Here is a 27562-nt window from a genome sequence, read left to right as displayed (position 1 = left end):
TTTCTCACTTCAATTTTCTCTCTTCTATTTTTTTTTTTAAAGCTGACAATCATTTTGATGTTAAAAGCAAATTAGGAGGTCTTCTCAGTTATCTTGTATAAAATAAAGATGAACTGGACAAAAGAGCCTTAAATAGCAATTTCACGCTGTGATAAAAGATAGGAAATTATCATCTGTATCTCATGGAATGGATCTTAATGATTGCTAAGTAGAATAACAGAAAAAACTAAAGTTGACAATACGTCTCCGTGGATCTTTACACTCACACTAAGCCTCATAAAGCCTGACATCTAAGTGCAATCAGGAATACTGATTTCCAATTTATTTCTGATCTTTAGTATAAATAGGAAAGTTTCAAAGTAGTAAAATATGGTAGAGCATTCAGGTCTCCACAGTATCAGTCTGCTCCATGACATGCTGCACCCAAGGAGCCAAAACAGTTAGACAAACTGTGAATGATCTACGGATTAGTGTCCAGACCAAATCCCTTCAAGAGGAGAGTCACAGGAATAATTTAGGTTCTCATGTCCCATTTGCATAGTTAGATAGATGCTAAAAGCCTGCTCCCAGAGAGATTCAGTGTTTCAATGGGAGTCGAAACTTCTGAAATCAAAATTGGGTGCCCAAACTGCTGACATCCTTTTGAAAATCTCGTAAGGTCTCTTCACCTTCTGCTGCCTGATATTCAAAAGGGCATGGCTCAAAGTCATCTGATATTCTTGGAAACATTTTTGACTCTTTATATGTGCCAAGGCTGACAAATCACCACTAGATGACAGGTTTTCTCAAAATATTTTAAAATAGGTAAATAGATAGGTAGTTAGCAATCACATATCTCAGAAATCTGTTTTCCTCTGGTTATAAACCCTAAGCAAGTAATCTTCAGATTCTCTCTTAATAATTTTGAACTCCATAAGACTATCCCTTTTCCACAGCTGCAACTCCGGTCCTGGATTTTGTAATGTGGACCTCTAATGGGCATACTAGGCATTCCTGCAGCTCAACAGACTTATGTTTCTAATTTCCAGCTCAAAAGACGTTTGAAATTTTGCAGTTAAAACTCTGGCTGCACCAGGCTCATCACTTCTATTAAAACGTGGGTTTAGACATGCCACTACAAGTTCTCCCCCTGCAAGTGCAACACTGAGTGTTTCTTCATCTTTTCTGTTAAATCCATGCTAAGGAACAGAAATTAGTTGAAGATAGAAACAAAAAATATGAGATGGTATACTGCTCTGTAGTCTTCCACAGAGTGATAGAAAAATAGCTTCAGGGTCCTCTCTTCTGGTCAGATTATATATTTTGCACAAAAAAAAGCCAGAAATGCATGCACCAGCTGGCAGTAAGTACAGAATCATATTCAATTTTGGAGGTGAACACCCCAACCAGTACATCACACAGCCCCTCCTTGTTATTGTTGGCCAACCTAATTCTGTCCTCTTAGCTGCTTGGTAGCATAGATTTAGAAAGAAGAGGTGAAAACACCCATCTCATATCAGCAGTTTTAGGCACCTCCACAGGAAAATGACCCAAATAGGAAGGGAATTGAGTCTCTCATTTTCTACCAGCTGAAGAATATGTAGGTGTCTCCAGCACATCTTACTGGTGCCTTTTGAGCCTCTTCCCTGCTGTGCCCACTGGTTACTCTGGTTCCCATCTCAGAGCAGCCATCTCTTCTCAGACACTGAGCTTTTTATGCCTGACCATTTACTCTCTCTGGCCTTAGCTTCCCATTCTTGATGTTTTAAGTATTTTTTTGATTGATATGACACTTCTCAAAATCTGGATGCAGATGCAGAGTAGGCCTTGGCTCTGTGTCACATATAATTGCATTGGCCACAGGATGGCTATAATAATTAGCATAAAACATGGAAATTAAAAATAGGCACTTCTGTTTCCTAAGTGTGTCAAGCAAGGAGCTGGCAAGGTCAGACTTTCATTTTGGTCTGTGATAAGACAGACTGGAAGTTGTCCCAGTCTCAATAACAAGAGCGCATCTCATCTTAAAAATCGACGTTTCTTTCGTAAATAAAAGGTTGGTGACAGCAACCATTGCTTTCACTTTACTGACCTAGTAAAACACATGGGAAGACTTTTTCAAATGCAAGTACACTTACAATTAAAAAAAAAAAAAAGTAAAACCAAAACTCAAAAAACCCCACGCATATAATTAAGAGTAAGTCCCTCCTGCACATATCTGCCAAAATCCACATTTAGAATTTTATCCTTTCTTCCTGCAAATAAAGATCTTACTAGTGTATAAGACAGTCAATTTACTTAATGCTCACATATAAGTGGCACGACATTTATTAGAGAAACACAGATATCTGCAGTCAGGACCTAGCAGGAAAAGTGCAATTCTCTTTCTGTTTTAAAATTGAGAATTACTTGTAAGCCCGTACATTACTCTCTTTCTGAGGAGAAAATTAGTATTCAAATTCACATGGAAGGAAAGGACAATCAAATAACTTGATTTCGCCACTAACAATTTAGGTTGAAAAAAAAAAATCCTCCAGGATTTGGTATCAGGATGAAGCATGCAGGGGCTTGGCCTGACTGTCCCTCCTCCCACTGTGGATTTCCAAAGCCCATACTGAGGAAAGGAAGGGAAGGCAAAGGGCACTGGCGCTTGCAAGTACAGCACTGTCTTCTTCCACACTCCTCAGAAGCAAAGCTGATGGGATTTCATCCTTTCCATCCACTGAGGGAAGGAAAGAAATGGACCATAGAAATTAGAACTGGGAAAGACCACTAAGTCATCCAGTCCATTTCCCTGCAAGCACAAGATTGTTCCCTGTGGTGTGTTCCCAAGTGCTTTTCCAGTCTAGATTTAAATGAATCAATTAGCAGTGGGGCTTTCAACACTACCTTGGGAGACCCTTCTAGCCTAATGGATCTCATTGCTAATAATTTTCACCAGTTATTCAGCCTGACTTTTATTTGATGTCATCTCAGGACCTCAGTTGTACTGCTCTAAATTTAGTACCCACCTCTCTTCTTGAGGTTTACACCTGTCAGATACTCAGAAACACATCATGTTCATAGTTTGCATATTTAATTTTTTTACTCCTTCATGTTTTTCACTCTTCTCTGCAGTCCTCAGCAGTTTTGCCTCTGTTTTCTTTTTCACATCCACTTTGGCAATCTCCTTGCCATTCTTTTCTGAACTCAGGAATCCAACTTTTGAATGAGGTTTAATGCAAGGACCTGTATAGTAGTATGTTGCAAAATGGATTAGTGCAAGAATCCTTTTTCAGGCACCCATGATGTGATCAAACAATACAAAATGTGCTTGTGTCAGAAAGGGATTTCTCTTCCAGAGGAGCTGATTTTGGAATTTGTTTACAAACAAAACCCACCCTCCCAACTCCCCCTCCCATGCCCCCAGCTCCCCCAGGCATGGTTGTGGGGAGAAATTTAATGTGCCTGGGTGTGAAAGGAGAGCCATGGGCACTCTCAGACAATGCCCTGGCTCTTGCTTCCAGCACAGAGGGGTCAGAGATCAGGGCAGATAGGACTGTGACTCTTGTCTCTGCTCCTTCATTGATGAAAATGAAGAGTCCTGCAAAGAAAAGGCTTCCCTAGGCAGTGCAGTCAAAGGCAGGATTACTCAAGGCATTAATAAGGGAAGAAAATATGAGGCTCTCAGATGCTCCCTTTAAACCCTCACTTTCCACAGAAATACAATATGTTCAGCTCCACACAACCCAGTTTGATGTCAGGAGAAAAACTCCCTGTGCAACTCCAACATTTCAAAGACCATGTTCCTTTGATACCTCCAAATGTCTGTAACCTCACTGCCAGCCACTTCTTTATTCTTATTATTTGCTAGCTGGTTTGGCTTTTGTTCAGACGTCTATTACCTTTCATAAGCCCTTAACATACTTCTTTCTTCCCAGATTTTAGTCAGCCTCTTCACATTAACTACTTCCATCTACTTTGGGGCTGTTCTTCAGGACAGCCAGTTGCAAGCTAGGGGATGCAGACGGGGTGCTCACTGAAGTCCCAGGCTCCTGTTCATCCCTGAAATTATCACAATCATCACCACTGATACAAGCAGAAAATAGAAAAAACTGAACTGCAGCGGGTTTTATGGCTTACAGATAAAAGCATATATTTAATAGATATATGCATGCTGTTAATCATGCCTCCTGTACACAATTCTTCTCTTATGGCTACATTCATTCTTTCTGTAGTCATGAGTTTGGTTTTGTTCTCCATGCAGCGCTAGGGACAGCAGAGCTCCCTGTGTCAGGAGTTCATATTCTACATTGAAACTGAAGGACAAGGTAGATTGTGCCACACACAGTCCCTCAATTCTCAGCTCCCTCCTTGCACATACATCTTGATTTCACTCCCCTTGAAACCTCGGAATAGAGGGGGCTGTAGATGCACCACCGAGTTGCAGGGCAAATAGACTAATGAACATGGGTAAACATATCCCTCACTTCTAACCATAGACCTATCCCCTCGTGAACATTAACATATAGGGACAATGGTTTCAACTTCCAGAGAAAGTGAAGGCTTTTCCTGATATTTTTGAGGGAAAAGATGAGAAGAGCTCTTCACCTCTTTTGCAGAAGTATTTTCTATGGGATATTTCCCACTCCCAGAGTGACAAGCAGCAGTCCACAGCCCAGCAGTGCAGTCCCCACAGGGCTCTGCACAGACTCAGGGACCTACCTTGGGACAGTGGGGTACAGGACTAAGCCCATGGCAGGTCCCTGCAGGTAGCTTTTCCAGCATCATTGCCCTTTCATGTCCTACCTTTTATTACAAAATTAAAGCCATTCTAAGGATGTGGTAGAGCTGCTAGGGAAGAAGATAAGAGAAAATAATGCAGGACTTGTCAGTGCTATGTAACATCAAGAAATTTTCCTTCCCTAAACAAACCTGAAATGGAAACCTAAACTTATACAGCTGTGAGGAGAGCGTATTAAAAAAACCCAAAACTTCTCTGTGATCAGAGTTCAATTAAGCTGCCTTGAAAATTATTCCAAATACACCTTTTTTGCAGATAACAATAGGCAATCCTTTTGACTGATTTATTTTAAAAGGTAAAGAAAGAGCATAAAATTATTGCTTATCAGAGAAAGAAGCAGCACCATTTAAAATAACATGAAATTGTATTCCATGAATTATTCACAAGGGCTGATGTTACACTATCCTTATTTCTGGCTTTCCTTTTTACCACATAGGATTTTTTATAAGTTGTCTCCTAACCAGTGAAAGAGGTGGGGTTTTTTAATTAATCAAACCTGAATTTTGTGATTATTTTTCCTAATTTAAAATTAATATATTTCTAGCAGGGAGTTTTATTCATGGTGTCATGTTAAAAAAAATAGACAGATTTCACCCCCCACTAACAGGGTTCAAAACATGCAGTGCAATAGTTGCTTGCACACTGACTGGTGTTTCTTTACATGCTGTGCCAGCCACTGAGAAGTCAAAGCATGAGCCCAGTTGTATTCTGGTGTCAGCATTTGTAAAGTCCATTCTGTTCAATGTGAATTAATCTGACTGAATTTCACAGAAGTTCTCCAACACACAGCCAGTGAGATTCAGTTTTCTAATTGAGTGTAACAGTCAACACCTCTTGCGATCACCTGGAGGGGTTGATTTTCCTTTTCCAACACATAAATATAAAGGGCTACAAATTCTATATTATGGAAGGTCTTAATGATCATAGCACACTAGAAGTGAGGGTAACACTATTAAAATCAGTGGGAACATTGACTTGACTAGCCAAAATTCACTCATCTTACTGGTGGAGATGTATCTCCAAGAAGATGAGTGTAGACATTTTGTGCTTATGGCCATGACTGGCCTAAAAGCCCAGCTCATAACTATAGTCCATAAGACATCAGCCAGTTCTCCATATCTAACTTATCTGCTGATCAAAACTTTCCTTTTTTTTTTCTTACTGTCACTTCTGTCAGCATCTTTCTGACTCATTTCTTCTGCAAAGAGCTGCAGGACTCACGTTTTCGGAGATCATATAGGAAAGACAACACCGTTTGCTTTCTCTGTGGAATAGCTCAGCTCAAGGCAATATGACCATCCATATTAACATCCTTAATTGTTGGGGGGGGAAAAAGCTGAAAAAAATACCTCAAAACATTTAAGCACAAGAATAAAAGGTTTTAAAGGCTGTAGATTGTTCTGCTTGCCCTCTAATGATTTGGGGAGTTTTAACTGGTATTTCATTACATGCAATTAGAGAAATCTTAGTAAAACCGTCTGTCTGCAGTGTAGAATGCTGTACTTCTCCTGGCTGTCTGGAGGTCTTCAGGGTTCATGAAGAGAAGCTGGCAAAACTGAGGTGTAATGCAGACTGTCCAAAAGCAAGTAGCTAAACTAGGACAGATGAATCACCTCTTAGGAAAGTTCCTCTCCTTTGACTATAAAGAGAGTCTATAGCAATTAGCTCATGCAAACTCTAGTTATCCAGAATAGCTGAAATGAACCTCACCACTGTGTCAGCAGACCAAAAATGGCTTAAAATAAATCCCAGTTTCTTTTCAGCAGCTCAACTATGACGTGAAAGTCTGCACTACCACAAAAAATGAAGATTAGGGGGTTCAATGTGCCCCCTGCCTGGCTGTGAGAGGAGACCCTGTCTCTAGACCCAAGGATGGGCTCAGCTTGCATCAGAGCACCAGAAGGACTCATTACCTCACCAGATCATTAGGCTGAATCTGTGATGAAAGGCAATGTGTCATTTATAGATATATTTTTATTCTATAATGCAACCAATTAATTGGCAGAATGTGTGAAGATAAAATGTGGTGAATTCCCTTCCTTCTTTCTCAGCTGTCCTTGACAACAGGGTGTTAGCCACTCTGCTGACACAGCTCCCCAGTTTCCTTTCCCCTGCTCCATTTCCTTTTCAAATTGAAAACTATTAGAAGTCTTTAGGCAAATAATAGAAACCTAATGCAGGTGCCTGTTATAAATCGTTCACTAGTTACTTTTAACCTAATGTCTCCTCAAACATTACTTTGCAGAAGGCAGCCAGGGTAGGAAATGCCTCATGAACTCTGACAATCAGTGGGTCAGAAGTTAAGGTCATAATAATGCAGCCCATTTCTCCTTGTTTGTCAAATAACCTGAACGCAGCTAGATCCCTGGATCTTTCTTCTGAAATTGACTTCCTTCAGTAAGAACACAGGTCTTGCAAAGAGCAATCTTTGTTTAGGGTCATACCCTGCTGTACAACCCCAGATGGGGAAGGTGCCCTGTGGCTGGTGGTGCCAGCTACTGCTAGTGTAGGATTTTCCCACTTAGCTTTCCTGGGCATGACATGATGATGTGCATGGTCTAGATCTGCTCTATGTCTGAGCTTAAATCAATCAATGTTTAGGAGGCAGCTTTACTTTTGTAAATAGAAACGACTCGAGAAATTGAAGTATTCTGCAGGCAAAATAAAATAGGAAGTAAACATTAATAACAAGAGTTAGTAATTACTGGGTTTAATGCAAAATAGACAAATGTACAGAAGTGCCTATTAATTCTGAATCACTGAAGCAAATATCAAGGCTCCAGAGTTGGAAATGCTGCCTAAAATGCCAATGTGATTAGTCAATGCTAAAATTTGCCTTCATCAGCTAGGCATCACGTGTCTTATTCTCAGAGAAAAATTCCGCCTATGTTCACTGGAAATAATATCAAGCATTTCACAGGGGATAAACCTTCAGCTCTGTGTATGAACCAAACAAGGCATGCAAGAGGACAATCTGTTAGTATATATGCTCCTGAACATGTCGGGCAACTGTCAGGTTGCTGGAAGTATTCCTCACCATGCTGGGTGCCCTCTCAGGCAGCTTTGAATGGTGCTATGTTGGTCACAGATCACTTTCCCCATTTGGCTCCCCAGTGAGGTGTAAATATTTCAGAGCTAATGCATAAGTCATGTACACCTGTGTTTCTGAGTGCCATAGTAGTGAGACATAACTCATGGGTATTTCGGAGCATAGAGGAACATGGATTCTTTTCTGACATTGCAAATGGAAAATACATGGAGATTTTTAATGTTTAACACTCGGACTGGTTCTGCAAAATCTTGGAAACCATTGCCACCAGCCCCAGGCAACCTCTAAGTGATGTTCTGCAAACACCTGCACCTTGCCAGGACTGGCAGACACCCCAGGCTGTGTCCACACACAACTACCTGCTGGGGCACCATATCTCTGAAAGCTAACATATGGAGTTAATTCACTCAAAAATTAACACCCCAAGCACACTGGATATTGCTGTGCGGGTGCAAACACATTAGAAGGTTTAATATTATTGCTGCATCAAATAGGTGCTGGGTGCCTTTCTGTTTCAGTTGTGAATAAGTCCAGATCTTGCAGAAAATTCTGAGTGCATTCATCAAATTACCCTCATATGAGAAGACAAAAAGAGTTAATTTTATTTATGGATAAAATGTATGAAATAATAAAAGGCGTGGCACTGTGTACTGGACTGATTGGGAGGAGTGAAGAAGGTATAGATCCCAGAGAGCAGAAGAGCAGGAGGGCTTTCCCAGATGGTTTGCTCTGTATTTGCAGAGCCTGATGTTTTGACTGTGAGGTGAAGGGAAAGAGGAGGAGGCACACTGGGGGTATGCTAACGTAAGGAGAAGGAAGCAGTTGGTCTCACTGCCCTGATAAGGATATTGACAGAGGTCCTCAGGGGTAGACAGAGAGGCTCACAGGTTTCTGTACAAGGGAATTGCCTCCTGGTGTATTCCTGCTGCGCTTAGGAAAACAAGACCCTGTCTACATTGGTAAAAAATAAAATAGAACAAAAAAAAATAGCTGATGCTTTTTGTGGACCTTCCAGACAAGGAAAATACTATATACTGTTCAGGAAAGTATACTCTGCTTTTTGAGATGCTGAGGGGTACTCAAATGCCTCTGTGTCAGGCAGTGTCTCATGAAATTTTTGATGTTAGTCCATGTGAAATGCACAGTTAACTAGATGGACATGCATTGATCTAAGATACCTATTATTTTTCTCATTAAAGCAGTGACCCTAAAGCAAAGCAATTTTAATGTGCAGAGTATAGACACTTTTCTTTGTAGGGAAGGAGTCATTTGTCCAAATCAACTTCTACCTAGTAACAAAACAAATAAACACAAAGTCTTTGTAACTACATTTCTCCTCTGTATTTTCCCCATATGACCCCATCTTCACTTCTTGGGTTTTAAGATTTCCAGTTACTCTTTTTTTAGGGTCACATTTACAGTAACAAATAGAGATTAAACTTTGAGCACAGGCATACAGGGATATGTACTTTGTCACTAGGACTCATAACAACTTCTGTATGAGAGTAGCACAACCAGAGGGTCTAGTGTGATTAACTGAAGTTTTCACAGTACTTATACCTCTCCTACAAGTGTCACAATGCTGCAATGCCACAATACTACTAAATTGATGTAGTTTTCATACTGATATAGGTGTGAAATAATTTTGGATATTTCTTGCAATTATATACATTAAACATGACGACAGTGCCATAGCATGTCATCCACTACTAGTCCCAGTGCTGTGGGGAGATTAAGTGCTGTTGATCTGTGCTGTTTACTAACTGGGGAATCATTGGCAGCACCAGCCCTTTTTGTTTAAAATATAGTTTCCTTCTCCATTCAGCTCTTTTCTTATGTGGCACCAATGGATTTTGCAAGAGAACATGGACCCAGCCATGGTGCTGCCAAATCAAAAAGTCTCTGCAGCTTTTCAGTTTTTCTGCTAATTCGATAGGCTTCATCATGAGAAAAAATAATGTTGCCATTCTGTAAAATAATTCCTAAAACATTTCTAAAATTAAAGTAACATCATAGAAACAGCCTTACCATGGCCCATGGTGAGGATGTTTTGTTTCCATTTCCTCATGGGTATTTGCAGCCTCAGGCCTGTCTTTATCACTGACTTGTCACTCTTAGAGGTCTTGATTCAATTGCTTAAACATAGGCATGTGTTTCCACCAAGTCTCTTTCTGAATTTCCATATGGGATGCACAGGGAGCTTGCAGGCTCCTGGACTTCACCAGACAGCAACCAGATATTAGGCAGAGTACCAGGGGCATCTCAGGTGACACTACACAGGCACAACCATGCCAACACCAACAGTCTGACTTGCTGTGCTGTCCTGCACATGTGTTTGGCTATACACACCCATTATGTCAAACACAGCACGACAGTCTTAGGCTATTTTGTCACATCAAAGGGATGCACCCATCAGCCAGAAAAGTTCTTTTTCCCAAGAGCTGCTACTTTGTTCTTTAGTATTCAGAATGATGAATCCTGAGATGCGTTTTTTGAAGATAATTTCAGTTTGGACTCAGTTCATTCTTAACTCTACTTTAAAATTGTCCACAGGGCTGAATCAGCCACATTTTAGAGTGAAACCTGGGTCTAATTGATATCTGTTAGCATTTTGCCACTGACTCCAAAGAAATTAGGATTTAATCCTACAAAGAGTCCATCTGGACCAAGAAAGCTATGTCTTGCAATTGCCATCACCACTGTCTCTAGAGACAACAGAGGAACAAAACTGATCTTAATGACAAATGCTCCATCCCCGAGACCATGGTGATAAAACCACCAGTGTAGCTGCTCTTGGAGGAACTAAAAGGAAATTGGACTGAAAGATCTGCTTTTTTGTCTTGGCATTTTTTAAAGCTCCAGAAATGTTACTTGCATTTTATTTACTACATATAGTGCAACAGCAGTGAAACCTAACATTACAGGGAGTATGTGTTCCCACCAGAAACTGTCTTCAACAGCTCATAAAAACCTGGCCATTTATCAGCACTGCAGGAGATCTTTATTACCTCCCTACAGCATATGCTCTCCTATGATGTAGTTATTGATTTAACAAGCAAACTTCATGGTGAGCTTTTATCTTGGAATTAGCAACAAAACTGAAATAGAGCCCTTATTATTCTAATAACAGAGAGATGTGAGATTCCTGCATATTCCAAAGGCCATATCATCACCTTAACAAGCATCCTATTAGGACTGTCTGGCTGCCACATCAAAGTGTGGGCTGTGAGAACTTTAATAATCATGATACCATACTCACCCCTGGAAACTTCACAACCCTTTTGTTTTCCCTCCTACAGGTCTGGACATCAGGCAAGCTCAGGTTATTGTGCTGTCATCGGGTACCAAATGTATAAATGGGGAATACATTAACGACCAAGGCCTTGCGGTCAATGACTGCCATGCAGAAATTTTGGCAAGAAGGGCATTTGTTCACTTCCTCTACTCACAGCTAGAGCTACACTTAAGGTAATTGAATTCTGTTGATTCTTGGGGACTGTTATATGGCCTTCAGTGGCACAGATCCATCCTCCAGACAATTGAACTATTTGTTTCTATGTCGTCATTTCTGAGTCTTTAGCTGATGAAGGACCAATACACTTCACAGCAAAAAAATGAGAGTTAGATAGTCTAAAGTGTTGGGTCATAAGCTCCTTTACTTCAGCTGATTTTCTTTCAGTAGCGATTAGATATGACTCATAAAGTACAGCTTTATGAAGCCTGATGATTCTGTACAAATCTTTACGTGCAGGCTTATTAGCATCATTCACTGGACAAAGACTTGAAGGGGGTCATTTTGTTCACTGCAGCCATTTTCCCATCTTCCTTGCTGCTGCTGAAAGATCCCAAGGAAGTGATTTATTGATCATTAATGCCTTCATTGACTCACTAGAGAATCAGTGAGTGTTAACAGCACAGTAAACTTTGTGCTGAAGTGCAAGATGCTATCACTCACTCTTTCTTTATGATGTTTTAAAACGTTATAGCATGTAGACTCATTACAACGGAATTATTGTTCCTGCCTTCAGCCAAATCCACCTTGTTACCATTTAGATGGTTAATGGGTCATACACCGCCTAGAAGACGGTAACGAGTGGGGTACCACAGAAGTCTGTATTGGTACCTATCAATAATCCGAAAAAGGCCATGTAATGCTTGGTTTTAAGCTTTGCAGAGGGCACCAAAATGTGAGAGGGACCAAACAATATGCTTATGGGGTGGTCTGTCATCCAGGCAATCTGGAGAACTGGACCAGTAGGAACTTTGGCAGAAAACTCAACAAGGACAAATGCAAAATTGCACATCAAGGAGGAAAGAATGACCTGCAACATTACAAGATGGGGAGCAGCTCTGCTGAAAAGAGACAGGATTCATAGTAAGCTGGACATCAGATGTAGTGTGCCCGGCAGCAGAGAGAGGCATTGAGATCCTGTGAAGTATGAACAGTCAGTCAAGGGATGTAATCAGCACTCATTAGACTACCTTAACAACACTGTGCAGTTTTAGGTCCCTCAATACAGGAAAGACATCAACCTTCTTAGACAGGCTCAGCAGGGGCCATCCAGATGCTCAGGAGCCAGAGCACTTGGGCTGCATGGAAGGGTCGATGGATTTGGACCTGGTCAAGCTGGAGGTGGGGTGGCAGACCCAGCAGAAGATATGTCAGCATCACAATGGAGCTTACATCTTTACCAAGGTGCGCTGTGGGAAGGTGACAGGCAAGAGGCTGGCACACACTGAAACAATAGAAGCCCAGTGTGAGTACAAGGATTAATTTTCCCCATGGGAATAGACAAGCAGTGGGACAGTTTACTCAACAGCATTGTGCAGTCTCACTCCTGTTTTTGACGTTTTCAAAACCTGAGTGGATAAAGCCTTGAGCGACCTGTCAAACTACTTTGCAAAGGAGGTTGGGCTAGAGACCTAGAGTCCTTACCAGTCTGAATTGTCCTCTGATCTTATAGAAACTGAGCAGAAGTGAAGCTGAAGCAGCATTTGTTATATGGAAGGAACCAAGGAATGAAGGAAGCAAGGAAAGAAAGCAAACAAAAACCTCTTATCTAAAGTCATTCTTCTGCCTTCCATTCTAGTGTTCATATTTGTGTTACTTTTCTAGAAAGCCATTAACCTCAGTGCAAAAAACTTCCTTTGATTTCAGAAGGTTTTGCATCAAGTTACATATACAAGCATTAATATTAGTAGGATTGTGTATTCTTGTAAGCATCTATGATACTGTTGCACCAAAGCAACAATAATAGGAATAAGGGTTATTTTCATTTCAGGCTGGAGTGGAAAGCAAGAGTATATTGAGTGCATGGGTTTGTCTAACAAAGGGGGACAAGAGAATTGAAGGGTTTAATCAAAAACAATATTTTTCTCTATTTCATTCTGAATTGCTTTCAAGTTTACATTAAATTATTATGTTTTCAGCAGCGTAGCAGCCCTAGCACTTGCTTTGTGCTGTGGTCTCTTGGGAAACAAATACTAACACTGTATCTTAAACTATTGTATTGATCCACCTACCTAACATGTTCAGTCATATTATTATTTTATTTGGATCAATGTTAACAGTCTTTTTTAAGAGAATCCACATTGCAGCACAAGCTCTGTTCTCAATAACTTCAAATCACTCCTTGTTGAGCCAAGACCAGGCACACCGATGCACACACCAGCTCACACAATAAAAATCTAAACCAAAATTGTGAAGGCTAAGCATCTTTGAAAGACAGAGCTGGAGATATTGTCAAATCAGATTTCACTTCCCTAAAGTCCATGGGGAAACAAAACTGTGTGCTACGATATATTCTTCAATTCTAATATTTATTGCTACATGCAGTCTGCCGTCATTGAGAGCTTTGTCATATGGTGAGAAAATGGGGGAGTTCAAAATTAAATAAAAAATGCATTTTCTGCACATCGAAGTCACATTTACCCTTTTTCTCTAGAAAAAGAGAGACATCTCCCACTGCCAGGGTAAACACATGGTGCTGCTGCATAGCTAAAAGGACAGATTTTTTGGGACAGACACATTAACTCAGCTCTGCTGGGACTCTCTGCACACCATTTCAGGTTTGGGCGTAACACAAATGTAGCTTCTGCATTGAAATGTGTTTGCATTAAGCTAGCCCAAATTAAAGTCTTCTCCCAGGTTAGGAACCTGTTGTGCAAAGTCACATATGAAATAGGACAAAAAAAAGATGGCTCCCTAACCCAAAAAGAGAATGAAAGCATCATTCTTGACTTAAACAGCTTAAATTTTCTACTGCTGACCATGGAGCAGGAATGTTTGTTCTGTGGAGAGTATTTCCTGTTTTCCACCTAATGTCCTTCACCAAGCCTACCTGCTTAAAGTGGTCTCTGCACCTGGATTTCAAGCTTCAGGAGTTTCCAGTGCAAGAATTATTTTTTTTATATTATGCTGTCTTTGAAAAGGAACCTCTTTTCTAGAATTTAAAAATACTATCACTGATCTCAGTGAAAGCAAAACATTTGGCTGAATGTAGCATGAAGGCTTCCAAGATCAGGGACAAGCAGATTGGAGAAAGCAAAGACCAGGATATAAAACTAATGGCCAGGAGACACGAATTCACTGAATTGAATCTACTTCTTGGCAATCAAGTGTGACCGAGATCCCCAAGGCTCCTTTTGTCACCAGTGGAGAGAGATGGGCATCTCTGAAGTGGAAATCAACAGATCTGTTCAAGTATCTGTTGTGGGTGAGATGAATTGACATGTTCTGGGACAAATTTTTTTTTTATTTCTGTAAAGAGAGAATAGGGCAACTTCCTCACATATTTAAGCAGCAGAACAACTCCATCTACAAGCCTAGGTTGCAGCAATATGCAAATTACTTTTTCCTCCTTCTCTTCTTATTGCTAAATATTAGAGGTGTGAGTTTTCTTACTTTTCTTGGGAAAGAGTTCCAGAATGGAAATTTTATCCTCTCTAAGAAGCACGAGTGACAAAAACTTCAAAAGGAAACTTTCAACAGTTCATTGTATAGAGTTTGAGTTAAATAAAAGCTAAAAGCACAACTAAAACCTGACAGCTTCTAACTCCTCTGATTAAAACCCTTAGCCCTCCCAGATTTCATTTTTATGACAACCATAATCCTCCAGTTCTCAAGACTTTCACGAAACAGATGAGAAGTAAGACGTAAATTTTCTGATGTACAAAAGAAGGACAAGAAAGACCTTTTGAGAAAGTTTTTCTAAAAATCACCATCAAAAAGCACACAAATAACACAGTCTGATTCTCTTGCCATGAAGGCAGGAAAAATTCACATTGATTTTAGTGGTATTTATTCCAACTGGCTGATAGAGAAGAAAAGAAAATCCAACTCTTCTTTTTTAAAGAAAAATAAAATTAAGACTATTCTTAAAATAAATCAGCACTGTAGTAGGCTTGCTGCTGTAATGATCGTACAGGTAATGGAGGGATAATTTTACCAGAAGGTAAACACAGCAAGTCAGATGCAAACCACTGTTTATTTTATACCTAAAAATCAAGGAATAGTCTTAATTCAGTAGAGTTAAAGGGTTTTTTCCCCAGGAAAACCAGCTGTTTGTTATACATCTACTATTTCTTTATGGACATGCCTCCTTCCTTTTAAGCCTGCTATTCGTTTCTCTGGGATGCTGTGTTGTAGTATGTAGTACTACAAACTTCCCATACATACATTTATATACTAAAAACATTTCCTCTGCTTCTTAGATCTTGTTTCACCAAAATGTTTCATATATATAAATTAAACCATAAGTATATGCTTATCTTCTTGAAGTCAGCTCAAAACACAGATGTGTTATACTAAATAATGGACTTTAGCACAAGATTAGAATTTTACACATTTTTAAATGTTTCTCTTGAATCAGCCTCAAATCCTAACTCTCCCACAGGAATTCATAACAGGCAAAGGTTTAGGGACAAATTTTCCTCTTCTAGTCACTGCCAACATGCAGAAATGACACTTGAATGCTACCCCCTGAATGAGTGGGATCTGTGGGCTCACTGTGGGCATCTTTCTCCATTGCTTTGTGCAGTTATGAATGGCTGCAAAAAGGATGTTGCAAAGAACCACTATTGCAAAGTCATCTTCTCCCTCACAGCTCTAAACAAGTATCACAGAGGGAAGGCAGAAGTGCACTGGTGCTGAAATAGAAGTGACTTTGCAGAAGTGCACCTCAAGCTTCACCTGGACCATTTTTACAAGATCCCTGGGTCCTCCTGGGCTTTGAAACACCCTAGTCATCCCATGTGCAAGAATCTGTGCTAGGCCATGGCAGATGGCATTGCAGTTCAAACTCTTCTACAACAGTACTCTCAGAGTTTTGTTATTAAACCTATTCAACCACAGTAAAGGAATGAATCTCATGTTTGAGTTCAGCTCCCAGAAAACTATCCCGAAGGCAGGTCAGGACCATATGTGGTACAAAGAATCTCAGCCTCCTGCAGGAAAGAGTCCTCCAGCCCTACTATCTATTTTTAGAGCAGCTGTCTATCACCCTACCTGTCAGCCACACTGGCTGCAGACCCTTCTTGATACTCTGGGAGAGGTAAGAGAGCAAGGTTAATAAGTGAAAAACAATAACCAGTGAAAACAGGATGAGAGCTGATCACTGTGAACTCCTGAAATGCAGCCCAAAGCATGACTGCTCCAACCCTACATAGCAACTGTCTCTAAGTACTGCAAGCTTTCCACTCCCCACCCTCCCCATCTCTGGTGAGGTTTAGCGTAATAATAGCAGGCACTTGGACTGCACAGCTTTGTATTCTCCCAGCTGATTTTGCAGTGAATTATTTAAAACTACCTGCAATTGCTCTGAAGTCCAAGCAGCAGGACTTACAGATATTTTATTCTTTCAGAGGCTCGTATCAGGGCAATAATATAATTAATGCAGTTGGGAAATTCCACCACAGCCAGCAGAAAATGAAGGAGCTGCATGTGGCAGCCCCAGCTCGGCAGCCGCTGTGGATCCCTGTCCCTGACAGGCGAGCTAATGTGCCTGTAAATTCCTCCTGACAGCAAACGCATCCTGGCATCAAAAAATGACAAAACACTCAAACCATGGAAGAGTGACAGCCAAACAGCTTCAATAGCACAGAGGCTGCACCAGGAGAAAACAGGCAGAGGCAGCTTGGATTAAAGCTAAGGACTCGCTCAAAGGCTGAGTAGAAAGCACCCCTGTTTGCACTAACAGGAGGAAGAGAAACCATAAGAAATTGCCTTGTTTAATGGGCTGTCTTATAGTGAATTAAATGGGTAGGATTCCGGCTTATTAATAGCATCCTAGGAAAATCATTGCTTGCAGGTGCTGTTCTGTTCAGAGATATTCCTATAAAGAAAGTCTTGCATTCTTGAGGGAACGACCAGGCCATCAGAAGGAAAGGACTCTCATCATAATTTCACTAATCACATTTTCACCTTCAAAATGACAGTCATGACCATTGCCCAAATGTACATATTAGAGGCAGCTGTCTGTCAGAGAAATCACCCATGTCTTCCCAAATGTAACCCATCGGAGGAGCCGCAGAGCAGCAAAGCCTTAATGCTGTGCTATCGCTGCAAACGGCAGGACTGGGAGGGTTTGGCCTCCCAGGCAGCAGTTGCTAATGGAATATATTCACTGCATCCCCATCTAGCTGCTGAACCACTGCAAAGATGAAAGCTTCAGCTTAATAAGTATCTTTTTCTATATAGCTGAGAAAAGCCCACTCAGGTTTTGTCCTCACTTCTCAGGGATGGCTTCTGATTTCCAAAAATGCAGAGTGACCAAGAGGACACTGCTGGCCTAGGTGGAGCACTTGTAGGTGGCTCTCATTGAATGCAGGAAAAGAGCAACACCTGGGAGGTAGGAAGGGCTGGCAGTGGTGGTAAAATATGCGTGCTTTATTAGAGGCCCTTTTCAGTGGAAAATATGAATGCACATCTCAGCTGCGGTTATTGATGTTAACGGGATTTAAACATGTGCCTAGGCATTGTGATGAGCAGAGCTGATGTGTTCAAATGAAAGCCTAAGAGAACTTTTCCTTTTTTCATGCACCAGAACCACTTAAAAATCAATATGTTTATGCATCCCACACATGTGAGAAGGAGAGTTATCCTTCAAAAATCCATGTTCTATCATTTGAATATATTCTAGGTAAGCAAGCCAAAAGCACTCTGGAAGTTTTGACCCCCTTCACATATTTTTTCACTTGGAGAAGTTTATTGTTTTACTCTTGTGTCACTAGGCAAAATATATGATGCCAGGTGCTAGTAAAAACAAACAAACAAGTAGAGGGAAAAAAACAGAGAGAGAGAGAGAGCACAGAAATGTTTCTGATTTGGCATGTAACAAATGACCTGGAACCTCTTTTGTGATCATAGCAAACGGCGAGAAGACTGGGAGCGATCAATCTTTGTGCGATTAAAAGAAGGAGGCTACAGGCTGCGGGAGAACATCCTGTTCCATCTGTACGTGAGCACTTCACCCTGCGGAGATGCGCGCCTCAACTCCCCCTACGAAATCACAACTGACTGTAAGGACAAAACATCTTCCCTCTCTTTTTTGCATGGGTCTTGTCTTTTTTTTTCTTTTACTTTTTTTAAAGATCAGTCCTTCTTTCTCTCTGTTTGCTGGCAGAAAGCATTTCCTTTGAAAGCAAAAACACTGCAAGTTTTATGGGGGGGGGGGGGGGGGGGGCTGTGCATTTGTCTGTACAACCAGTGCTTGGTCCCATGTGCTGGAGGAACCAGAGTGTGCAGGGAAAATCAGAACTGGGCAAGGCTCTGCTCTGAGGCTCAGTGTCTCTGCCCAGAAATACATTCCCAGTTGCCTGCATTTCCTGCTAGGAGATGCAACACTAACAGTAAGTAAATGCCTTGGAAAGCATCCTCATGATCAAAGAGATCCTTGAAGCCATGGCCATAGGCTGGACCAGAGGATCAGGACTCTAGCTGGAGATGCATACACTCTTCACAGGGTTCACACAGATGTTGAAGGGCTGCATTTACATTAAACCAGTGCTTGTCCAGGCTGCGGCTGCTGAAGTAGAGCGATGAGATGGTATGATATGATAGATGTGATATGATATGATATGATACAGAACATCTGCAGTGCTAATTGATGGTCAGACTCTCCAAATACTACCTGTACTTGCAGTAAATTCTATCAAGACCCTCATGGAAAGGATCCCTCCCAGGCCATCCTACCTATGTCAAATCAAATACATGATCACTGCATGGCAGATGGCCTAGCTGGAGTTCAACAGGTCAGCCTTGGGGTCCCTAGATCCATACCCGAGGCATTTAAGCAAAATCATGTTTTTCCAGGAATTCCTCCTCTAGAAGTGATCCTGCAAATGAGATAAACAAATTGGATCTTGAGTCAATCTGTGCCACCAATAGACCTGTAGAGCTTGTCCATGAAGACACATCCCAGCTCCACCACATAACCCAGCACTCTCGCCTCATCTCTCCCCCAAACATGCATGTCCCTGTCATTGCCCAGCCATGGAAGAGGCATGTCCTTATTGCATTCCCAATGCACCAGCTTTGCTCCTGCCTAGCCACAGGCAATGCCCCCAACAAGGAACAGAGGACTCCAGAGGTCTGTGGCTTGTTATCATGCATCTGTCACCCCATGATCCACAAAAGGTACACTCTTATCTCTGCCCTTAGGTATTTCTTCTCATATGTGCATTTTACAGTGCTGCAAAACCCATAGTGCTGGCTGCCAAACACACACATGAGAAATAGTCCTGGCTCCAGCTACCTTGAATGTGAGGCAGGCAAGACAGAAGAATGGATGGAGGAGGTAGCATAGGCACGGAAATGTTAAATTAATCATCCAAGGTCACACAACAACCTCACTTCCTCACAGACAAATCCATCAGACGGTAGTTTCACTCCTTTCTGAATTCTTATTTGTGTAAGTTATTTATTAATGATTAGGTATTACACTGCCCAGGCTGGAGTCTTTTTTTCATGTTTGAAACAACAGCATGCTGGGGCAAGAAAACAGAACACACCTATTCCAGAAGGAAATGTGTTTTGTTGCTTAACATGGTTTGTACATTCTATCAGCCGGGTTTATAAAATGAAGTAAAGGAACTAAATGCTTAAAAGGCAAAAAGAAAATAGACAATTTCCTGATAAGGTAACAAAATGAGAAGGCATAACATCATCTTAAAAACAAAATTAAAAATAAAAAGAGAGAATGCTTGCAAATATCAAAAACTAATGGTTATTTTTGGCCTCCTGCTTCATGGATGTATCAAGAGATAGCTAAAAAATCTTTATGCTTGATTCAAGGCCCTCATATTTTCCAGAAGGAAGTCTGCCTGGGACAGTCCTTTCTTGACATCACAAGTGGAAGCACCAAAATCTGTAATTATTTTTTAATTATGCTCCATTCTCAAGAACAACCAAAGGCTGACCAGGCTGGATTCTATTCTTTCATGCATGAGGAAGCAGGTGCTTTGGGCAGCTGACACCCAGTGCTTCCCATTGATATGCAGGAGAACCCAGCCCTGGAGGTGAACCCTGCTAGACTCACAGATTGCTTCAAAGAGCACATAAATCTCCCAGCTAATGAGGGAATGCTTCTTTAGCTAACAATATATACAGGAAGCTGTGTTTTTAAATATATAATCACACAATATCTGACATATACAGTACGCAGTAAACTTGTAGCTAATCACAAAAATACTTTTCTTATTGGTCATTACACCAATTATTGTCCTGATGCAGAAGCTGAGGTTGAAAGGGCTGTGATGGCTTAGCCAAGGTTACATGGTGGTTCATAGGGCTACACCTGGTTTGTAATTCACTCTTTTAAAAAGATCTCTCTACCTCTGTCCTGTGCTCTTAAAATAATTTACCACTGTGTAGAAAGCCATGCTGCCAAAAGCTGTCCTTCTGTGAGATAAGCATTTCCTTTTAGCTCACATTATCCCAGAGACATCTGGAAAGATAAGTATTTTATAATGTTTATCATTCAGATCTTCTTTTTTTTTCCCTAAAGAAATAACCTTTCTTTCATCCAGTAATGACAAGAAACTCCAGATGAATGCTGTTTCATTTCTTAAACAACAAAGAAGCCTCTCCCAGAGCTAGCACAGCCATCAAACGTTACTGATTATTCTCTAAAGATGCATTAACATTTAGAAACGGTGTCTCGCCATGTGGTTTCTGGTTTTGAGAAGGAATATGATAAGCCTTTATCAATATAAGAAGTGAGTAAAATCCACTTCTCAAATCTCCTTCCAAAAATTTCCTATTATCCACTGTCTTTCCAGCACCCTCAGGGAGGCCTCACATTTCCTTCTTATGAGCTTTGTTCTGGTAAGGGAGGAGGTAAGCTAGCATGCATTTGAAACCTGGTTTACTTCTTACCAGATAGAGCAGAGTACCAAGATAGTAGCATATGTAAAATTCTGCCCTTCCTGTGGTTCATGTGAACAGCTGCAATGCAGAAGAGGTCCAGGGAGTCCACACCCATGCCAGGTTCATGCAGGAAGGAAAGAGATTAGGGACAAAGAGATAAAATCTCACTTTGATTTGCACAGATGTCCTCCTTGAATCAGAGATAAGCTGACTTTGTTGATACCTCCTTAGGCAGCTCTAAAAGAGGGACAAGATCCAGCTGAAGCAGGGCTGCTCTGAGCATGGAGGGGTTTTCTAACTCTTTTCTGGTGCCTGTAAGTCCAGAGATTGGAAAAACTTACAGAGGGAACCAAGTGAAGTTGAAGCTTTGGAAAAAGGTGCAATCTGGGAGAGTAGGAGAGGAGGCTGAGAGGAGAGCTGCAGGAGTTGGTGATAGCAGGAGAGGAGACCAGCCAGGGTCAGTGGCATTGCAGGAATAGGAGGCCAGAAGGGAAATGCCAGAAGGGTCTCAGACAGTTGTGAGAGGTTTTATGGGTTTGTCCTGGCTCATTGTCTCCAGTCAGTCTCCTTCCCAAGACTTTTTTCATCATTTTCCAAGGTCAACTTCAAGATTCTAGCACAACTATATGGCAAAAAGGCAGTATGTTCCTGATGTTCTCACGACTCTTATTGCTCCTTCACATACTCAGCTTCTGCCCCTGCTTCAATAACTACTGTAGGTCAGGGAGCCTGGAACTTCTCCCTTTGTGTACAGCTGAGCAAGACATGCCTGAATTTCTGACATGTCTCAAGGGCAATACCACAGCACCAGGTTAACGTAGCTTTCCTGAAAGTTCTGAGGGGGTTGATATTTCCCATTAGAGCACACATGCTCATGAGGTGGAGCCCTGGGGATAGCTAGTCCTGAAGTATTTGTTGCGTATTTTAGGCTTTCTCTGGAATCTAGGTCAAACTACAGAATAATCAAGCCCTTGATTTGCTAAAGCACCGTCCTAGCTAATTTAATGCTTCTTGACTCATTGGCTTTTTTTTTTAAGCCCCTTGTAAAGCAAAATGAATTGCTTGAAAAATTGAGCTAAAAAACGCCCTGCTTCCCCATTCCTCCTTCCCTAGCAGAGTTTTACCTCACTGTCCATCTTTTTTTCTACAGATGTGCTCTCTCTTTTTCACTACATAAATCGCCAAAGAGACAAACAGAATCTGCCCCAGGGCTTGTCTCAGTTCTTCTCCCCTGGGCTGCTTTTCTATCTCTTGCTAACATGCTGAACTGCCTTGTGCCATTGACTCCTTGATAACCCAGCTCCTGTTTTATCCCACGCTCCCTTTAGGTCTGAAACACACCATTGCATCTGCTCCACATGGGGTCTTCTTCCTGCTTGTCTATTAACCTACAGCTGTGCTGAAGCTCTCATGCACACACATTTGACAGAGCTCTCATCTAAGTAGGATCCACTAGCAAGCACGTGAGCCAGATCATTGCCTTGGTAGGTGACGTGATGAGGAGGTGTGCACTGCAGTTTTCAGAGAGCTGGAGAGCTGAAGAGTACACAGGAAAACAAGTTTGTGCTCTCTACTTCAAGTGTGGATTCACTGTGAAAACCTGTGCTTTCCCTGTCTGTGATTGACTGCTGGATTTTCTATTCCATCCTCATAAAAAATACTCTCAACCCCCAAATCCAGGGCTGCCATGCTCACCCCAGTAACTCAGCACCGTATTCAGATGGGGCTGATCCAGAATTGTATCACTATATGATCCCCAGATCAGATCCCTGAAAGTCATAGCCTGAGCAGACTGGCTGGAGAGTGACAGATTCAAACTGAGGCTGTCTAAGCAGCCCATCTGTCTCCTACAACTGTCAGGAGACTCTTGTACAGTGAGGGTATTTATGGAAGCAACTGGGCTAGAATCACTCCCAAAACCATTGGGTTTGGTGAACACTTCTGGATGTGCAAAGGAAAGAAATCTTTGCCTTCCTTTTGCCAATCCCATCTTTTGTTTAAATTGACAAATTCTGTTCTTATGAGTAGATGATAAAGGGGAAAAGAATTGCAAGAAGAACCATGTAGGTAACTCAATGATCTGAAAAAAAAATTAGATATCTTTAACTGCAAGAAAATTCAGGTTCTAACAGATCGATATGCTTCCCTGTTACAAACATCAAAGGTAACCATAGGTCATCCTTTGAGCTTGGACATTATTATTTTTTTCCATTGGACAACTGCTCCCAGGTATCACATCTCTCTGTCATAGCTGCTGGCCTGCTGCAGCTTGGGAAAGCATCTTGGAAATTCGTAGCTATTCAGTGCATGGAGCACCTTCCTCCTAGGTTGTAAAGTTGATTTTATGCTGATGAATGGCCCATCTGTGGAACTAGGATGAAGGTGCATTATTTTCCTATTTTTCATATGACTGAGCAGAACAATACCTTGGGGGATCTCAGAACAAAATTATCATAGATATCCATGCCCAGAAGTAACACCAAAGGAAAAAAAAATCATGCAACACTGTAGGATGTAGTGCTGAATACTGCCTCGGGAGAAATAACCTAGTACTGGATGAATTATTGTGGTCATCCCAGATTGCTTTGTCATGTAAAGGATGCTGCAAAAACTGCAGATACAGCATGAGTCTGTCGGATTACTTCAGGGACTAGGGATCTGCCCTTTCACTTCATTAAAGCTGGACTGGAATGTATTCAAAAGGCTTGGGTTCAGGTGGGAGCACAGCACCCTTTGTCAGACTCCCCTGAGATCAAGCTCTGTGGAAGTGGCGGCCCCTTCATGCTTGTGCCACTGACAGAGCCTCAATTTACTAAAGTAAACACAGAGGAAATACAACCACTTTCTATAGTTAACTAGAAGCTGATCTGTCAAGGAGCTTGTGTCCCTGCTCACAACTGATAGCAGGCATTGGTTTTATATGTAATTGCCCTATTTTCTAACTCAATCCTCCCAGGCTGCTGAAATGCTGTTGCAGTGTGGCTGCTTTCACTCAAGTTAGCTTGGTAGGGAAAACACAGGCACGGGACAGTTCCCTCTGATTAATTCTCTCCATCACTTAACCACATCACCACATCATGGCTGGTGGCAGAGGTGAAGTGTGCTCATGCTGGGGGACAAAGATGACAGCAGAACCCAGCCTGGGTGTAGTGGTCCTCTGTCCCCCCAAGCAGGGCAGGTCTGATCAGTGGTCAGATTTAGCTCAGGGCTTCCTGCGTGTGGAGGTGGTGCTGCATGCAGCCAGTTCAAAGATAAAGATTTCTTCCCAATATCTAAAATACGTCTGTGTTGGGACTGTGGGGGAGCCTTCTTCTGGGGAAAGTGAGCAAAGGGCTTTCAGGAGGAAATGTGGCTGAGGGATCAGTGGGACCCTGGAGCGGGAGAGCCAAAACCAGGATGGAAAAGTTTGAGGGAAAGTTGGTCTGTGAAGTTCACCAGTGATGGGGAAGTGGGTGATAGCAACATAAAGCCTGTGAGGTGTGTGGGAACTCTTCAGGTTGGGTGGGGCCCCTCTGCTTCTTCCAATGCACAACACCCACACAGGACCTGCAGGCACTGGTCTGAGCCATCTCCAGCACTGCAAGAAGCTTTTCCTCCCCCAGCATCTCCTACTCACTCTCTGCTAATCCAGGGCTTCAGAGAAGATAGAGAATGGAAAAGAGAGGAAAGACTCATGTTGGGCATGCCAGAATGAATAGAGATGATGACTGGGCCAAGGTCTTGGCAGTAAACCTTGCAGTCCTTCTGATGCCACCCAAGGGGAAAGCTGCAGAAGCAGTAGCTGTTGCATCTCAATGCTCAGATGGACCCATTGCTCAGAGCAGCAGTGCCAGAAGGTCTGCAAATACATGGTCCATGTGTTCTTGGAAATCCCATCACTCTGGCTGATCCAGAGGAAAGGTCCAGTGCCCTACACAGCCTGCCACACTAAGCCTTTTGCCAATATCTAGGGTCAGCTCTAGCCCTAAACCTAACAGAGAGACCAACAGTCTCCAGGCTTAGGAGAGCTGTGAAGCACTTACAGTTTTATTTGTTGGGATTATCATACTAGAGCCCAGAATGTACCTCAGAAAGAGGCTCTTATTTTGCTACACTGGAAGTCCTGAAGCTTTCAGTGCCAATTAATCAATCTGTGAAAGTTGTTCTTGCTTTCTATTCCATTATTAATCTCCACCACGGCTGGATAGTTAGGTTGTTAGTGGAGTTTTGCTAAAGCTGACTAGTGAATAATCACTTCATGGACAGTTTTCAGGTCTCAAAATACTGACTGGCTGGAAAGAAATCAAAACTCTCAGGCAAATTTTTAAAAGAAAATAATTCTATGAAATTGGGATCTCATCTTGTATTTTTCAAGTGTCTTGGTCAGCAGCACAGTAACAAGGGGTAGAAAAACTCTACATTTCCTCCCAGACTAGCTCAGGGTAAGCTTTATCATTCAAGGCCACTTAGAATCAAACAAAAACTTGAAACTGTATCTCCCAAGCCCTGGATCAGTGAATTCCATATCTGCTGAACTAGACAGCTCACTTTTTTCAGCCTTTGTTATAAAACCTTGTCAGAACCGACACATCATGAGAAAACTCTCTGCCTTTGACAATGCATTGAAAATGTCCCAATTCCTTATGCTTGTCATATTCTTGGCTGCTTTTGCTTATTTGGGTTTTGTTGTTTCAGGGGGAGTTTTAAAGTAGAAAATAAGATTTTTAGAAGTATATGTCAGTGCAGGAAAAGGGAAAGAATATGTTGAAAACTATGGATTGCTCAGAGACAGCATTGGCCACAGCTTAGAAAAACTTTCATGTAGAGCAAAATGTGTTTGTTAGGATTCAGGAAAACAGGTTTCCACAGCTATAATCAGATCCTAATTTTAACAGAATGCTTGAATCGCCAAAGGGCATTGCACTGTATTTGTTGATTCTGCTTTGTTATGAGTTTTGCTGCTTGTAAAACACTGCATTTGGATGCAATGTGCAGATGTGATAAAAAGTCTACGTTAATCAGCAAAAGACCATGCCTGAGAAGTTTTCAGAATAGTAGCAGAAAATTTCACTGGGAAAAACTCTTTGTCCTGGAATTTGTCCAGCCCAAGGAATAATGATGTCTAAGGCTATCCAAGGTCCTCTGCAGCAGAGACAAAGAGACCACATGCTCCTGGATATGGCTTCCTCCATTCCACCCCCAACACCCCATAGCCTGCTACATATATGCACCTAATTAAGGCATATATTTTGTGTGGAAAATATCAAACCATAGAGGAGAGAAAAATCTCTGTGGGCAAAGGCTACACCTGCTCAGATCTAATGTAGTTTAATTTACCCTTCCACTGAATGGGAATCACAGGTAAAACTCATTAACTGGCTTTTATAAAGATCTTCTGGCAACTCCAGGTCCAGTTAAGATCTCTTTGAGACTTCTGGAAGTCCTTAGACTCCTGGGGAGTTTCTTAGATTCTTAGGAGAAAAATCTGAAGAGATCTGTATATAGAGTAGCAAACAATTTAATTGTAACTATGACTCTGCTGCTGCCTTCTCTAGCTGGGCTTGAGCAACTCACCTCACTCTGGTCATTTCTATTTCCATCCCCATAAACTGGGAATAAAAGGTATCCAGCTATCACAGCTCTGAGAAAGGATAATTAATGCTTAGAGTAGAATATTAACATGGAAAATGCTATATATTCTAAGCAGTATTATAACATTTTTCAGAGTCATTTAGTAACTACAATCCATAGATTTTAAGGCCAACAGTGACCATTTCCTGATGATCTAGGTTTAATTTCTTCAGCCAGAGACCACAGGACTGTAGATGCAGAAACTAAACTAGAATATATATGGTGATGCATCAGGAACCACAGCCTCTCTAGACTCATACCAACCACAGGGTGGCTGAAAATCTGTCAATATTATTGATATATTGCTGTTGTTTCTTGTCTCATGGGGTTCATTTTACAGTTTCATATTCCGCTGACTTCTTTCACAACATTTTTCTTAAATTATTCTTGAAGATTTCAATTTCCCAACACCAGCAAAATCCCAAAGCCACATGAATAACAGCATGTTTTGCTGATAAAATAAAGAGGGTTATGATGAATAACACATTCTCTTTATGTTTGTCTAAACTTCTTGATTAAAACATGGCAGGGGAGAGAATTGTCACCAAATAGGCAATTCCAGTGATGTTGACATATTTTTCACACAAAGTATATTTTAAAGATAAAGCCTAGCTTTAAGAGAAAACATTTTTCATTTACAAAACAAAAAAAAAAAAAGAAAACAAAAACAAATGGGAAAAAAAAGAGGAATATACAGTTATGCATAGCTTGGGGAATAGGTGAAGAACTGGTCCCCTGTGGCCTATGACTGATGCAAGATCTCACTCTCCACATG

The 27562-nt window shown here is 41.4% G+C and overlaps 1 protein-coding gene across 2 annotated transcripts in view; it reads left to right on the top strand.

Moving 5' to 3' along the window:
• The window catches only part of ADARB2 (adenosine deaminase RNA specific B2 (inactive)), a 306026-nt gene that overhangs the window by 249672 nt on the left and 28792 nt on the right, over positions 1 to 27562 (top strand). For both annotated transcript variants that reach the window (XM_071560806.1, XM_071560807.1), the window contains exons 5-6: positions 11111 to 11279; positions 18178 to 18329. In XM_071560806.1, coding sequence (XP_071416907.1) covers positions 11111 to 11279; positions 18178 to 18329 — 321 coding nt within the window. The remainder of the gene's footprint in view (positions 1 to 11110; positions 11280 to 18177; positions 18330 to 27562) is intronic.

Source organism: Pithys albifrons, chromosome 7 (genome assembly GCF_047495875.1).
Source record: "Pithys albifrons albifrons isolate INPA30051 chromosome 7, PitAlb_v1, whole genome shotgun sequence".
Taxonomy (NCBI): Eukaryota; Metazoa; Chordata; class Aves; order Passeriformes; family Thamnophilidae; genus Pithys; species Pithys albifrons.
Note: the sequence above shows the minus strand (reverse complement) of the source record. Positions and strands in the feature narration are given on the sequence as shown.